The 17,245-nt window shown below is 39.1% G+C and overlaps 2 protein-coding genes and 1 pseudogene across 2 annotated transcripts; 2 read left to right on the top strand and 1 right to left on the bottom strand.

Annotated features, from left to right (window-relative positions):
* Positions 1-391: 391 nt before the first annotated feature.
* LOC121771925 lies at positions 392-5,540 on the top strand (annotated as a pseudogene).
* Positions 5,541-5,978: 438 nt separating this feature from the next.
* On the bottom strand, positions 5,979-7,577 carry LOC121771132 (berberine bridge enzyme-like 18). The gene has a single exon (XM_042167925.1). It carries the CDS (start codon positions 7,575-7,577, stop codon positions 5,979-5,981), a length of 1,599 nt encoding a protein of 532 aa, XP_042023859.1.
* Positions 7,578-13,837: 6,260 nt separating this feature from the next.
* Positions 13,838-15,100, top strand: LOC121771924 (tetrahydrocannabinolic acid synthase-like). The gene has a single exon (XM_042168827.1). The coding sequence runs from the start codon at positions 13,838-13,840 to the stop codon at positions 15,098-15,100; it is 1,263 nt and encodes a 420-aa protein (XP_042024761.1).
* Positions 15,101-17,245: the final 2,145 nt, after the last annotated feature.

The raw sequence follows: 17,245 nt of genomic DNA, 5'->3' as shown, positions 1-17,245 counted from the left end.
GTAGTCTCCCTAAGGAAGACTAATTCAGAGTACTAAAATATGTATACTCCTTCCATATATTTTAAAATTGTCATATGGCCATAAGCCCATAACCTTTTGTCAACTCAAGCATACAAAATATATAATGTCAATCAAAATAAGAATATTTGGAAAATTCAGATAATCTAGATAATTTACCCTCCAATTAAACCCAAATTATTTATTACGTTTGACTTGTTGCTCAGGCATATGCCACTGACGACACACAGGTAACTTTCAAACATGGCCTCCTTATTCAAACTTGATGTCTTCTTTCTAATTTCAAGCTTTATTAGACAACTTTTTCAAAAATATCCTACAAATAGAATACAACTAAGATCTTCTCCAATTACACAAAGTCATCATATCTAAATCATGAAGATTGTTACAATTATTCCTACTCTGTCATTCATCCTTCTTCTCATATTCTCAAGCTCAAATGCATACGAACACCAAGATTTTCTTCAATGTCTCTCCCAACAATTCATCAACTACTCTTCAATTTCAAACATCGTTTACACTCCAAACAACTCATCCTACACTCCCATCCTAAGATTCCTTGGCCAAAACCTTAGATTCCTGACAGAATCCACGCCTAAACCGCAAGTTATCATAACACCAGAACACGAATCTCAAATCCCGCCTCTCATCCATTGTGCTAGAAAGAGCGGTCTAGAGATCAGAACGCGAAGCGGGGGCCATGACATCGAGGGGCTATCTTACACGGCGCAAGTCCCATTCCGGATCCATCTACTACAGGGTAGCAGAGAAAAGCCCGGTCCTGGGATTCCCGGCCGGTCTTTGCCCAACGGTCGGGGTCGGCGGCCACTTCAGCGGAGGAGGCTACGGCACATTGCTTAGAAAGTACGGAATGGCAGGGGACAACATCATTGATGCAAGAATAGTCGACGTCAACGGCAGAATCCTAGACATGAAATCAATGGGTGAGGATCTGTTCTGGGCCATCAGAGGCGGCGGAGGTGCCAGCTTCGGTGTGGTCGTTGCCTGGAAGTTACAACTGGTGGACGTTCCAGAAACTGTCACTGTTTTCACAATTGACAAGACGTTGGAACAGAACGCGACTGAACTGGTCCACCGCTGGCAATACTTCGCGCATAAATTCGACAAAGATTTGCTCGTGAGAGTGCTTGTGATACGAGAATATCTCTACGAATATCCCCAAATCTCTCTTATTTAGTTTAATATTGATTTAGCATATATTTCCCATATATTATTAGGATCTTTATTTTCTTGTTCTCTAAGTCAGGATAGTCTTATAAATAGGAGGCATTGTATTCTTCCCATTCATTCAAGAAATATCAATTATCCTTCTATTTTATTTTCTCTTACTCTCTTTCCTTTCAAACGTGCAAAACGCACAAAATCATAATTTTGACGCCGGATTGATCGACGGGCAAAAGCTCCCGCGACGTTCGACGCAAAATCTACGAGTTAAGGAACTTCATCCTTAACAATTGGTGCTTTCATCGTGAGCTCTTCCTCCAAATCGTTGTCTACATGTCGTACGGCTACACCGGATATCAACTCCGGCAGTCGGATTACCACCCATGGCAGCCCGTACCTCAACCCCTGCTCCAACCGATCAGAGCGTTAGATCAACAACCATCATATCCATATCCACAGGATGGGAGACTCCACCCACAACACCATCCCTACCAAGCCCGTCAACCCACTTCCTGGGACCCGCCATGGCTGCGCCAGGAAACTACGTGTCAGCAACCATCGTCCTACGAGACAGATTGGTACTCGCCACCACCGCCCTCTTATTGGGACCCGCCAAGGTTGTGCACGCAGCAGGGATACTCTCAGCCTTATCAACCGCCTCAGCAGCCACACCACACCGCGCTCAGACAACCCACTAGTTGGGATCCACCTGCCTACTGGGAGACAACGGGACAACGCCCCTTCCACGAGGTCTCGGCATACGATCATCCGCTGTCCCCCAACCATAACTCAGGATGGAATCAACCCGCGCCGCAGCCACCTTGTCCAGCCACCACCACGGCACATCCGACTATCGCACAACTTCAACAATTGTTGGAAGCTTGCTACAGGATGGAGTCTCACCTTGTTGCAGCCGACCGACGCATCGACAACATGCTTCCTCCCGAGCTGCCTGAACCTGCACAGCCCTACGACTCTCAAATTTTTGGGTTTGGGGACCTCGTTCAGCACCTTCCTCCATCAGGAAATAGCAAGGCTTCGCCGGGGCCGTCGGGTTTAGTCCCCTACGACTCATTGGCTCCGCCGCAGCAGTCGAGTACATCACCACCACCCTTTGCGCTGCTTCCCAATACCGCCCTCGATCAGTCGCCGCCACCGTCGACGTTGATTCCTGATTGTGATCGAGTTGAGGGAGGCTTTGCTGATTCTGCCAAGATGATTCCTGTTTCTTCTGTTGGTTTTGGTGGACTTGAAAAGGTTGAGAAGATAGAGAAGTCCAGTCCGGATTCCGCACGTAAAGAGAAACCGGTTCACGGTTGCATCGAGATTCAGTGCGCGCGACAATTGAATGCTTCTCGATTCAAGATTCCCCAAGTCCAGATTGGCTTGGGTAGTTCCATTGTGGACAATGCATCGCTGAAATTATTGAGTGATTCATCTCACGTCAAGGTTGTCGTAAGTATGAATCATCGATCAACATCGCTTGACGCCGATGCCCGGTTGATTCCTCCGCAAAATGACACTCTATGCTTGAGCATTCATGGACGCATTCACAAGATTTTAGAACTGAATTATCATGTCCATAAGGGTCATCCCTTTGTGATTTTTGATGGAGATGATGCAGGGAGACGCCCAACTATTCGGTGTATGTTTGATCCAGGAGGATTCCTCGACGCTCATCGTTGCTTCATGGTTCCCACCTTGAGGACAAGGTGGATTTCAACCGTGGGGGAGTTGATACGATTATTATTATTATTATTATTATTATTATTATTATTATTATTATTATTATTATTATTATTATTATTATTATTATTATTATTTAGTTAGTTAATTATGGATTTACATATCTTTTTCATATCTTTTATCTTGCTCATTAAGTTAGTATCCACTATTATAAATAGTGGACATTGTTATTCATATTATTCATTCAAGAAATATCAATTATCCTTCTATTTTATTTTCTCTTACTCTCTTTCCTTTCAAACGTGCAAAACGCACAAAATCATAATTTTGACGCCGGATTGATCGACGGGCAAAAGCTCCCGCGACGTTCGACGCAAAATCTACGAGTTAAGGAACTTCATCCTTAACAACCCACTTCCTGGGACCCGCCATGGCTGCGCCAGGAAACTGCGTATCGGCAACCATCGTCCTACGAGCCAAATTCGTACTCGCCACCACCGCCCTCTTGCTGGGACCCGCCATGGGTGCGCACGCAGCAGAGTTCTTCGACCTATGATCAACCGCCGTTGTTATATCCGCAACCTCCCGATCAACCGGATTGGCAATGTCTCCCAACGACTAATGATGTCGGCCATATGGAGCCTCTCGACATGCCACGTGATCCAGTGACGGCGGAGTCTGAACCGAGCCTAACAGTGGCTGACTTGGCTTCACAGCTCGAGCATTTGACTGCTATTGTCAGGGAATTAGGGTCTCAGATGGATTCACGTGAACGTTGCCTGGGTGATCCACACGCCGCGATACGACCTCCACCAGACCTTACACCCAGCGTCATGGACACGGAGCCGGTATCGTGTCCCCTACCACAGATGACGACCGCCGCCCCAGCCGATCTCCATCACGATCCATCTAGAAGCTCGCTGCCTGTTGTCGTTGCTAGCCCGCCTCCACCAGCCTCGATATCTCTATCGTGCGACTCCAATTTCGGGTATGACTCAATGGAATTAATTGCCGTTAATAATGATGAAGCAGTAGAATCTTGTCCAAATACTACAATTGATCGACTACCTAAATGTGATCAAGTTGGAGTGGAAGGGGTTTTGTTAGACCATGAGGAAACGAATGGATTTCTAAAAGCTTCATCACAGGGTATGACTATACAGGAGTTTTGTTTCCAAGCTCAACGTGAAGCACTGGAGTGCATTCCGGTGGGATTGGATTTCTGTGAGATGTTCTGTAGTTATGGCGGTAAGGCAATGGTGATGTATTGTCCACGACGACCGAGAATGCGTGTGATCGTAGGTATTCACGAAGTTGATGAAGGTGCTATCAATGCTTTAGCGGTGCATCATCATATTTGGATTGATATTGGGTTTGTTGAATACCGAAAGGTGGGCGAGACTTCCCTAGGAATTATTGCTTCGCTTTCTCCTAGTCGAGTAAGTGCAAAGCAACGGTCGTGTACGTTTGATCCAGGAGGGAGTATTTTGCGACACTTTGCTCGTGATTGTAAAAAGATTGAAGCATTTGATGGTCGGGAAACAACAACAATTCAGATGTGTTATCATCCACAGAATTATGTTCTTAAGCTCGGGACTTCTGTGGGTGTCCTTGCACTTCGTCAACTTTGTGCAATTCTTGAGGATTTGCATACATTTGATCCGGGTGGGGATACCTCGCCAAAGCTTCTAGTCGCGACACTCTTTGTTTTGTCGTGGTTTCCACCTTGAGGACAAGGTGGATTTTAACAGAGGGGGAGTTGATACGAGAATATCTCTACGAATATCCCCAAATCTCTCTTATTTAGTTTAATATTGATTTAGCATATATTTCCCATATATTATTAGGATCTTTATTTTCTTGTTCTCTAAGTCAGGATAGTCTTATAAATAGGAGGCATTGTATTCTTCCCATTCATTCAAGAAATATCAATTATCCTTCTATTTTATTTTCTCTTACTCTCTTTCCTTTCAAACGTGCAAAACGCACAAAATCATAATTTTGACACCGGATTGATCGACGGGCAAAAGCTCCCGCGACGTTCGACGCAAAATCTACGAGTTAAGGAACTTCATCCTTAACAGCTTGTAAGAAGAGTCAATTCCACCCAAAACAAAAGGAAAATGACGATTCAAGCTTCGTTTAGCTCAATCTACTTCGGAAACATCGAAAAATTGATTCCATTGATGCAAAAAAGCTTTCCAGAATTAGGCCTGAAAAGAGAAGACTGCACCGAGGTGAGCTGAATCCGATCCACCGTTTACTTCGCCGGATTCCCAATCGCGACGCCAATCGAAATTCTGCTCAACAGAACTATGCCGCAGCAGATATTCTTCAAAGGAAAATCCGATTACGTGCAGAAACCGATCCCCAAACACGGCCTTAGAGGCATATGGAGGCTTTTCTACGAAGCAGAGGCGGCGATGGCACAGTTCGCCTTCACCCCCTACGGCGGGAGAATGGCGGAGATTTCAAGCTCCGCCATTCCTTACCCTCACAGAGGGGAGAATTTGTTCAGCGTGGTGTACTGGCAAATTTACGACGGCCTGTTATTCTTTGACTCTGACTCACCCACTTTATTCCTTTCACTCTCACCCACGTTTGTGATCAAATCAAGCATTTCAATAATTTCATCATGCATTCGTTCTTGAAATTAATTGTTCAACATTTTTTGGAACAATGGAGCTATTGATCTTCGCAAGTCACATCCACAACGGAGACAGAGAATCAAAAAACTTAAAAATAATCTTTATTTTAATTAGTGAGATAGCTTAGTATGTTTTTGGCAGTGCTTGATATATCATTTGTATCTTCCATCACAAGTGTGGTGAAAACCTTCATAAGTAGGGGAGGTGTAGCCGTGTAGGGATCAAATTTCACCGTTCCCCTGTTCTATAACGACTCCACATTGGGTATTTCTTGGAAGTTTATTTAACTTGAACATCCACAAATAATGCTGATAATTAATAGCTAGATGTGTTTATTCTTTATGATCTAGTTTACCATACATACTGAAATTATGATAGTAGTTAACGCAATTATACTAATTAGTAGTACAATTTAAATTTTTACGGACTATGTTTTAGTGTCTAGATCGGCGGAATGCTCTGTTCGTTCTTGAAGAAATTTTTCGGATCAGCCATAGTCTTAACCCAAACAAGACGATCGAAATTGTTCTTGAAATATCTCTTCCCCCAAACACTGGCTTGTTCATAGCTAGTCTCTCCATGAATGTTATTCACTCCGAGGTCGAGATCTCTGTAGTTGACATACGCTGCCCTCGGATTCCTCGAAACAAAAGGAGTCAAGTATTTGTCAACCCTCCTACTCCACTCTACATACTTCTCCGATTCTTGATTTTCGCTTTCCTCCCAGAACGTCGATTGCAACATTATGTACAAGTTACCAGCTCTGTGAGGAAAAGGAGTGGCGGAGTTGGAGATCTCCGCCATTCTTCCACCGAAAGGACTCATCAGTATCAACGCTTCTTCGGCTTCTTCTTCGTAAAACAGTCTCCATAGCCCTTCAAGCCCGTATTCCGGAACGGCTTCCTGCACAAAGTTTGATTTTCCTTCAAAGGGCCTTCTTGTGTTGGGCACAGTTCTATTTAGTAAGACTTGTGGAGGAGTTTCAATGGGGAAACCAGCTTCAAACACCATTGCTTGTATCCAGCTTACTTCCGCGCAGTCTTCTCTCATTAACCCTAACTCAGGGAAACTCTTTTTCATGATTGAGAGCAACCTTTCTATCCCGCCAAGAAACAACGAGTCAAAAGATGCATTAATCGTCGTTTTCCCGCTGGAATTCGTTCTGGTTAGTATGACTCCGATGATCAAATCTTTGTGCAAATTTGGAGCTATGTATTGCCAGCGGTGGACGAGTTGAGTCGCGTTCTGTTCCAGTGTCCTGCTAGTTCTGAAAACAGTGATTGTTTTTGGAACATCGACCAGTTGTACCTTCCAGGCAGTGATCACACCGAAGCTGGCGCCGCCGCCGCCTCTGATGGCCCAGAATAGATCCTCGCCCATTGATTTTCTGTTGAGAATTCTGCCGCTAGCGTCGATTATTCTTGCATCGATGACGTTGTCTGCAGCCAGGCCATGTTTTCTCATCATTCTGCCATAGCCTCCTCCGCTTATGAACCCTCCAAGGCCATTGGTTGGGCATATGCCGCCAGGAAACCCTAGAACCGGACTTGTCTCCGCGATCGTGTAATATAGCAAGCCAATGGTTGCACCTACTCCAACCCAGGATGTTTTCTTGACAACATCAATTGTTATTTCCCTGAGATTGATCAAATCAATGAGAACGAACGGGACTTGCTGTAGTGCTCTGTAAGATAGTCCCTCGAAGTCATGGCCTCCGCTTCGAGTTCTGATCTGCAAGCCGGTGTCTCTAGCGCAGCAGATTAGAGGCGGGATCTGTGATTCGTGTTGGGGAGTAATTATTACTACTGGTGATGAAGTAGGATCCGAGGCGAACCTCGGATTCTGGATTGTATATTGGAGGATGTGGGAATAGGAAGAGTTGATTGGGGTGTAGATGTTGTTGGAAATGGAAGAGTAGTTGTTGAATTCCTTGGATAGACATTCAAGAAAATTACTATGTGCATAAGATGATGGTTGTGAACATGAAATGGTGGTGAGAAGAATCAAAGTAAGACTTAAAATGCTTATCGGAGTGATCATAGTTGAGAAATGATTTGTTTGTGGAAAGAAGCTAGCGTTCAAGTTCTATTTAACAAGAGGAAATTTCATGCTAGAGTTTTCAATGAAATCATGAAGTTTGAAACATGGTTAATTTCCGGAAATTATCGGTTACTTAGTCTATACATAATTTCACCAATTTAGTTGAACCGATGTGATCCAATTTTAATCAAGGGTTGTGCTAATATAATAAGACGATTGTGATTAATGCATAGATAACTTAATCAATGGTGTAAAATTAATTATAAGATAAGAAATAGAATAAAAATAGAGGATGCCAACTAGAAAATACTCCGGCATGGCCTGCATCGGTGCATGCATGCGGCCGCGCTCGTCATCTTGATTTCAAGTACTCCGTTCGTCTGCGAATATGTGTGTCACTTTGATTCAGTTTGAGTTTTAAAAAAATATTATAAAAGAAGTAAATAGTTAGTTATACTTGATAAAATATGAATCTTACTTTTATATATTAATTTTATAGTAAAATATTAATGGAAGGAGAATATATAGATATAAAGAATTAGTCTCAATTTCTTCAAAGCATCTCCAATGCACGGATGTCCCACTCGGACATCTACTAGGACTTCCCAAAAACATCTCCTGCCAAGTCACTAGGACTTCTCATCCCACTGCCACGTCACTAGGACTTCCCCTGCACAATCCGCCCTTCCCATCGCCCTTCCCACTAGGACTTCCCGCAATAAAAAAATCACAAATTCACAAATAAAGCAATTTGCGTTTACGAAAATAAAATTTCAACACAAATACGAACGAAATGAAATGAAATTAATATAGAGTTTTATATTAATACAAGTGGTGCGAATGAAATGAAGTTCAACGAGCCGTATATATAGAGTTTTTTTTAAAAAAATTAATACCGGACGTCCGACCCACGCCACAATGGCGGACGTCCGCCCGCCCGTCGCCCGGACGTCCGAAGACATCCGACGTCCTTACGGGACGTCCGTATCCGAGTTGCTTCGTTACAATGGCGGACGTCCCGGTCGCCCGTCGCGGATATCCGACCGGACGTCCGCCATTGGAGATGCTCTATTATTTCCACAATTAAGCTTTGCTTATTGTTTTGATAAGTATCTATCAATGCAACTAAGCTTTGACTACGTAAGTGTGTGCCACTTGCGGTGCAATTCAAGCGCCCTCCTCAACCATTCAAAGTGGCGCGTGTTGCACAAGTGATTGCAGTACGCCAGGGCTAAATTCTAGCCTTTTAAGAATTTCAATCAAAATTATAGCCGTTAAAGTAATTAAAGAAAAATAGCCACTGAATTAATTTTAAACTTTTAATCATATTCAGCAAAACTATATTAAGTAAAATAAATACTACTCCATAAAACTTATGTAATTTTAATTTTTTTTCTAATTTTTAAAATTGTAATAAAATAAGTGTGTCCATTTATTTATAAAGGAATTTATTTAAATAAAATAAGAAATAATTAATAAAACTATATAAGTGTAAATCTAATGCTTCTTAATCCTAAAGGGTTGTGTTACCGATTGCCTTACTTACATGGCTCCTTATGTTTCAAAGAATCCGAGGGCGGCGTACATCAACTACAGAGATCTTGATATCGGAGTCAACAATGTTGTAGGAGAGACAAGCTATAAACAAGCGAGTGTTTGGGGGAAGAAATATTTTGGTAGGAATTTCGATCGGCTTGTTCGGGTGAAGACAAAGCAGAATTTCTTCAGGAACGAACAAAGCATTCCTGTGGCTAAAATATGAAAATATATCAGTTCACTCTATATCTGCTCTAGTCTAATTTGAATTTTATTAGGGTAGTATTTGGTTATTTGATGTTCATTACAAAAAATAATTAGTGATATAGTTAATGTACTTTTTATTTATAATACTTATATTTTAGTACTCCATATGTTAAAGAAGCAATCAGTATTAGCGAGGGAAAATTAAAGTGATGCAAATTTTAGTTTTAAGCAGTGAGTCAAAGGTTTAGATCAGAATCAAATTGATGGAGTACTATTTTAAAAAAATGGTATGGCCAAGGTTGTCGTTAGCGGATAACTGATCACCTCATTAATTGATAGATATTGGCTCAAATGGCCTAAAATATTTAAGAGGAATAGAGGATAGACTACTTTATGAAATCACGTTTGTTGATCGAGTAGATTTACCATATATTTGCTAGTATAAAAAAGCTCTTTGACCAATTATCAGCAAGTCAACGCATGGATAATTTAATTTAACTAAATCAGGATGTCAATTGTTCGTATCTCCATATTAAATGTGGACAATGTATGTATCCCTCCAAATGCATAGATGAAATTTAATACAAAAACAATAATGAGAGACCATGCATTATTATTGAAGTAAAGATAAGCCTATTCTACATTGGCAACCCTAGTCTACAATTGGAATTATTGGATACCCTTCTGCCATTTTTGGTTGCCAGGATTTTGTCTGGAAAAGTAATCTGATTCCTTAATTTTAAATTCATTTGTTTGTTTCGTTATTTAATCAAACTGGGAAAGTAATCAGAATCCCGAGAACAAGGAAAGTTAGTACAACTTTGCAGGATTTTAAATCCTAACTTTTCTTAGATATTCTTTATCCCAGTTTTAGGATTCTTACATATTTAATGCAATATATTATTATTATTATTATTTACAATGTTTTAAAAATACTAATTAATAATTTATTAAATAATTAAATAATCAAAATATTATTATATAATTTATATTATATAATAATAAATACTAAATATTATTTTATAAATTAATAATTAATCAATAAAATCGTAGTAAAATTTAAATTAAAAAATTTATTTAATTATAATATTTATAAATATTATAATAATAATAATAATATTAATTATTATAATCAATTATGATTATAATACTCCATGTAACTATAATTATAATTGTATTATTATATATTGTGATGGATGATCCATATTTAAACTACTCATCATAATAATAAATATAATAATATAATTATTATCATTTGGAATTAATAAATATGATTATAATACTCCATGTAACTATAATTTTATAATTGTATTATTATATATTGTGATGGATGATCCATATTTAAACTACTCATCGTAATAATAAATATAATAATATAGTTATTATCATTTGGAATTAATAATTTATTAAAATTTTTATTATTATTATTCTTTATAAATAAAATAATAATTAGTATATTTTTAGTTTGGTGTTTAAATCAAATAAAATTTAAAATTTTGATATTTTCCAAACACAGGAAAGTAAAATTATTGGGAATCATATTCCTGGGATTCATTTTTCCAGGAATCATTTTCCTTGTCAACTTTACTTTCCCGCCAACCAAACATGGCGTTCATGTGTTTTATTGAAGTGAAGATAAGCTCCCCTACATGTTATTGAAGCGAAGATAAGCTTTTACATATTAATTGGAATAGAAATGTCTTACTTACTAATTAATATGCACTTCACGAATGAGTTTGATTCCAAATAACGATATCTTAGGTTTATGATTACTTGATGGATTGCTGATACGAGTATTTCTATTAGTATTAATTAGTTTAGATATATTAGGGATTTGCATATCTTTTCTTATATTTGTTTCTTGTTCCCTTAGCTAGTATAATAGTATTATAAATAGGATAGATTGTTATCATTTTATTCATTCAACCCATTAATGAAATCAGTATTTCGCCCAACTTGGCTTGAATCACAAAATTCTATTTCTCTATCGCTGCCGACGAGAATCTCTCTCGCGCTCAGCAACCCCCTTCGCCGGAAGAATCGCCGACCCAAGGTTCTTGGGCACTCGACAACTCCGGCGTGTGTTTCTCGTGTGTATGGAATTTTTACGTTAAGGAGGACGATCCTTAACAACTGGTGCTTTCATTGAGAGCTGACCCTCCCACCATCTCGAACCGAAGCTACACCGCTGCCCGACGGAAAACATTCCGCGCACAGCAACTGCTTTGGTTGTCGAGTCCCGCCTGTCCGCCGAGCTCTTGCCGCAGGACAACACTACTTCTCCAACGCTGACAGGAAGGATTCCCGCGTGCCGCGTCGAAGTAAGACGATTGACATTGACTTTGACTTTTCAATTTAAGTGTGCGAATTTGAATTATGTATTACTCCACAATTTTAGACTTATTTTCATTTAGTACAGTAAATGTAATTTAAGGAAAGGGCAATATAGACAAATCACAGATTTTAGTCAAATTTGATATGTGTCACTATTTTAAATATCAGTCATAAAACTCATGAATTTTAACATTATTCTCAATTTTTTGCATGCTTTTATAATGCGATTTTCTATTGTAACATATTTTTTATTTGTTATATAAGTTTTTCAAATTGATGGTATGATTGAGTAATATACTAATGTATTGAGAAAAATAATAAAATTAAAACTATAATTCTTGTTGGCGATTTTGAAATAATATTTAAAATTATCCTAACTTACTAATTATACGTGGTGTTTTTTTATTAAGTACTACCATATATTATTATTATTATTATTATAAAAGACGTCGAGTGGTCCAAAAAGTGGCAAAAAATAAAAAATATGTTACTTATTTGGATTATACTTGACCATGTTTTATGTTTTCTTTTTTTTTCAAAGACCGCTTTAAATCTGAAATTAATATTAATATGCTTCGTTAATTAATTTCTGACGGGCTTTTATTAAGTTCATATTCGCCTCAGGAGTAGCTCGACTCATGTAAATGATTATGTGTTCGATCATTAGAAAAACACGACCATTTTAAAAAACAAGAATTAATTTTTTATATATACTATTTACTACTCCATCGAAAGTACTAGCTAGTCTTAGTTGAACAAAGAAATGAACAATTACTAAGTTGAAGTTCAATATGGTGAGCTGCATTCCACGACGGAATAGGTGAATCACAACCTAATCCTTCTAGTAATGATAGAAATAAATTTAATTTGGCATTATATGTAATAGAAAATGCGTATTTAATGGCAGTATTCGAATTTTATTTTGTAAAACAGCATTTTAGCATTACTATTTTTTTTAAATATTGTTGCTTAAGTACTCCCTCCGTCCCGGTTTAAGAGTCCTATTTTGCCATTTTCGTCCATCCCAATTTAAGAGTCTCATTTAGAATTTACCATGTTTGGACATAAAATGTAACCTCATTGTTGATGAAATTTACACTTAAATGTCTTTACTTTCATAAAAATAAAACAAAACAAAATCCTAAACATACAAAAAGTCAAAAGGGTCTCACTTTCCACTACCCCACTTCAATTATTACACACTCCAACAACCATTACCTCACTTTAATTATCACACACTCCAACAATTTCTTAAAACATGTGCCCTAACTAAATTGCACTCCTAAACTGGGACAGAGGGAGTAATTTTTTAAAATTAATTTAAACTCGTTAATTTAGTAAAGCTTGATCATGACACTACTGATCTCATAAATCAAACCTGTAAACAAATGGTTAGAATTAGTTTAAATATATGTATAGGATAATTAATCAATGTTTTATAAGTAGTGATGTAGCTTAAATGATTGTTATAATAACAATGTTACACTTTATACTGTACTCTCTCTATATATATATTGTATATTTCTAGAAGATAAGTTTGATCATGAGGGAAATAAAATAAGCAAGTGGAGTGAGTTATTGATATTATATTAGGCCATTCAATGTATCTGAAGAAGCTAGCTAAGAAAATGATTGGTGTTGCATTGCTACTATATGATATTTAATTTATGGCGAATTATTAATTTCAAATAGATAATAAGCGTGTCTGCTTGAAAAAGTTTGAATTAGGTTGATCAGATAAGTTTCACTTCCACGAACTTTCGAGAGGTCAAAGCAGTCTAAAATTGAATTTACATTTTCAAAACAATCAGTATAAATAGGGCTAAATGCATTCCTCTCAAACATCACAAACACAGACACAAAAACAAACACAAATACCAACAAAACTCATCTCAATATATCTATCATCAACCATGAAAACTCCTTCTGTCTCATCTTTTCTTGAATGTTTCTCTCAAGAATGTGAGAACCACTCTTCAATTACCAATGTTATCTACACTCCTTCAAATCCTTCTTACACTTCCGTCCTTGAATCCACCATCCGAAACACAAGATTCTTATCCGAATCCACTCCAAAACCGCAAGTCATCATAACCCCAGAACACGAATCCCAGATCCCCCCTATCATACGTTGTGCCAAAAAAACCGGTCTAGAAATCCGAACCCGAAGCGGAGGCCATGACATGGAGGGACTGTCGTACGTGTCACAAGTCCCTTTCGTGATCATCGATTTGGGCAATTTCACCGAAGTCACGGTCAACGTTGAGGAGAAAACTGCCTGGATCGAAGCAGGCACAACTACCGGTGTCGTATACTACAGGATCGCGGAAAAGAGCTCCACTCTCGGATTCCCTGGAGCCATTTGCACAACAGTCGGCGTTGGCGGGCACTACAGTGGAGGAGGCTACGGCACACTGCTGAGGAAATACGGCCTTGCAGGAGATAACGTAATCGACGCCAGAATTGTCGACGTGAAAGGAAACATTCTCGACAGAGAATCAATGGGCGAGGATCTGTTCTGGGCTATCAGAGGTGGCGGAGCTGCCAGCTTTGGCGTGGTCACTGCCTGGAAGGTACAACTAGTCGATGTTCCAGAAACAGTCACTGTTTTCTCTATAAACAGGAATGTGGAAGAACAGAACGGCGCTGAGCTGTGGCACCACTGGCAATACGTGGCGCCTCAAGCCAACAAAGATCTGTTCGTCGGAGTCATCGTGTTCAGGGTGGACACGACCGTCCAAGTTAACTTCTTCTCAGCTTTCCAGGGCGGCGCAGACAAATTAGTTTCGTACATGCAAGAAATTTTCCCGGAGTTAGGGCTAGTGAGAGAAGACTGCACGGAAATGAGCTGGGTCCAATCCACCTTATTTAGCAACCAAATGCCGGTCGATCCACTAGACGCTCTGCTTAACCGGATTCAGCCCGGTCTCAGGCAGCTCAAAGCCAAGTCGGATTATGTCCGGGAACCGGTTCCTTTGAGCGCGATCGAAGGGATGGTGAGTATGCTACGCGAACCCGAAGCAGACGAGACTATTTACTACATGGTGCCATATGGTGGGAAAATGGACGAAATATCAGAATCAGAGACTCCATTTCCTCACAGAGCTGGTGCACTCTACAAGCTTGCCGGCCTGACTTACTGGCAAGACTCGGAGGCTGCGGATGCGGACCGTTACATAAGCTGGAGCCGTAAGTATTATGAGTACATGACTCCATATGTGTCAAGCTCGCCCAGGGAAGCGTATTACAACTACAGAGATCTCGACATTGGAGTCAATAACGTTGCTGGTGAGACGAGTTACGAACAAGCCAGCATTTGGGGGAAGCCGTATTACAAGGATAATTTCGAGCGTCTTGTTAAGGTGAAAACCGCAGTCGATCCGGACAATTTCTTCAGGAATGAACAGAGCATCCCACCGTTGCCGTCTGCAGCCGCGGATGTTTGAGGATGGGGATTTACATATTTTATTCACCATATAACATTGTTTCTATTCATTTTGTTATGAATAATAAGGCTCATTATTGAACCATATATTTGTACGAGTGGCATTTCTATAATATTTGTATTGAAATAATCTTTTCCGTTATTTGATTCTATTTGTTTTAGTTTATCTACAGCTTCAATTTAAACCTGACAAGATATTCGAACTTAATTGAGATATAAACGTGTTTTGAACATAAAAATATTATTCCATCCATCTCCAAAAGATAATCTCTTTATTCAATTTTTTTTATCCCTAATTAATCTACTTTTTAATATTTAAAAAAAATTCGCCACACATAACGCCACAAAAATAATAGGTGTCTCCTTGAGCAACTTTTTTGACTTTTCAAAGCAAATTAATAATTGATATTTCGAACCTGAAACTTGCAAATGCAAAATTTGTTTTCCTTTACTAAAAATGGGATAAGAGTGGATTTTATCGAAGAATTATTTATTTAGTTAAGTAAAAAGGAGTATTATCCGAACGGAAGAGACTTCCAAGAAAATTATGTAGATCCTAAGTTCCTAACAAATGTTCGAGATACAATGCATGTACAATTTGTACAATATTTTGTTTGGGAAAAACTCTATTATGAGAAATACAATTGTTTGAGGAAATGTCCAAATTAATTAGGAGTGTGGTTGTATGTGAACATGTTTTAAGAGAAAGGGTAATACCGTATATATACGAGATTGGTATTAGATTTTGGCCATAGCTAAATTCAAATTGGAATTTAGATTTCATTTTTTTCATTACTAATCACAATGTCAAATTGAGTAAAATTGAAATATCCATCTGATTAATTGTCTATACCTATAATCATGACGAGTAAAGAAAATTAGGGAGTTGGATCCTTGACCAAGTTAGTGATATTTTATTCTTATGGATCATTCGATCGATATGATGTTTCTAATGAATCTAAGATACTAATCATACTACCAACTACAAATATACGGAGTATATTAATTAAATTAGAATATGATTGTCCCATTAAAAAATACTCCTCCATCCACCATTTAAAGTGCTGAGCACTTTTACTCGACACAAATTTTAATAAATTGTTTTACTTTATGAAGAAAATTAAAGAGAAAAAATGAGTGAAATGTGTGATATATTTAAAGTATTAGTTTTATATTGAATTATGAGTGTAAAAAGTTGATAGAACATGAGATTCACATTCTAAAGTTAAAATAAAATAAATGGTTATATAAATTGTTTACAATCCAAAATGACAAAAAATGATTATAATCACACTTAAAAAGATAAGAAAATAAATTTGAGGAATCAATACATCCATCCTTATAAGTACTTTCCTCTCAAACACAAACACAAATTAATCTTTTCAGTTACACAAATCATGATAACTACTTCACTCTTTATTGTTTTAATCGTGACAAGCTCATGGGCAGCTTCTGCCGATGAACAAGACGATTTCCTTCAGTGTCTCTCTCAAACATGCGACAACTACTCCTCCATTTCCAACGTTGTCTACACCCTTTCAAACTCTTCCTACACTTCCATCCTCGAATCCTCCATCCGAAACACAAGATTCTTATACAACTCCACTCCGAAACCGCAAGTGATCATAACTCCAGACCGCGGACCACGAGACACAGATCCCACCCGTCGTACTCTGTGCCAAGCAGAGTGGTCTGGAGATCAGAACGCGAAGCGGTGGCCACGACATGGAGGGACTGTCTTATGTCTCAGTTCTCACAAGTCCAGTTCGCGATCGTTGACTTGGTCAACCTCAGCCAAGTCACAGTCGACATGGATGAGAAAACGGCCTGGATCGAAGCAGGCGCGTCCATCGGTGTCGTATACTACAGGATTGCAGAAAAGAGTCCCACTCTGGCATTTCCCGGGTCTATCTGCACCTGGGTCGGTGTCGGTGGGCACTACAGCGGATGAGGCTACGGTGCGCTGCTGAGAAAATATGGCCTCGCTGCGGATAACGTCATCGACGCGAAAATAGTCGACAGTCGACGTCAACGGAAATATCCTGGACAGGGAATCAATGGGCGAGGATCTGTTCTGGGCCATCAGGGGCGGCGGAGGCGCCAGCTTTGGCGTGATCACTGCCTGGAAGGTGCAGCCGGTGGATGT

Source organism: Salvia splendens, chromosome 16 (assembly GCF_004379255.2).
Source record: "Salvia splendens isolate huo1 chromosome 16, SspV2, whole genome shotgun sequence".
Lineage (NCBI taxonomy): Eukaryota > Viridiplantae > Streptophyta > Magnoliopsida > Lamiales > Lamiaceae > Salvia > Salvia splendens.
Note: the sequence above shows the minus strand (reverse complement) of the source record. Positions and strands in the feature narration are given on the sequence as shown.

Bases quoted from the DNA above. Each gene is read 5' to 3' on its own strand.
- LOC121771132 (XM_042167925.1), bottom strand. From the start codon at position 7,577: ATGATCACTCCGATAAGCATTTTAAGTCTTACTTTGATTCTTCTCACC.
- LOC121771924 (XM_042168827.1), top strand. From the start codon at position 13,838: ATGGAGGGACTGTCGTACGTGTCACAAGTCCCTTTCGTGATCATCGAT.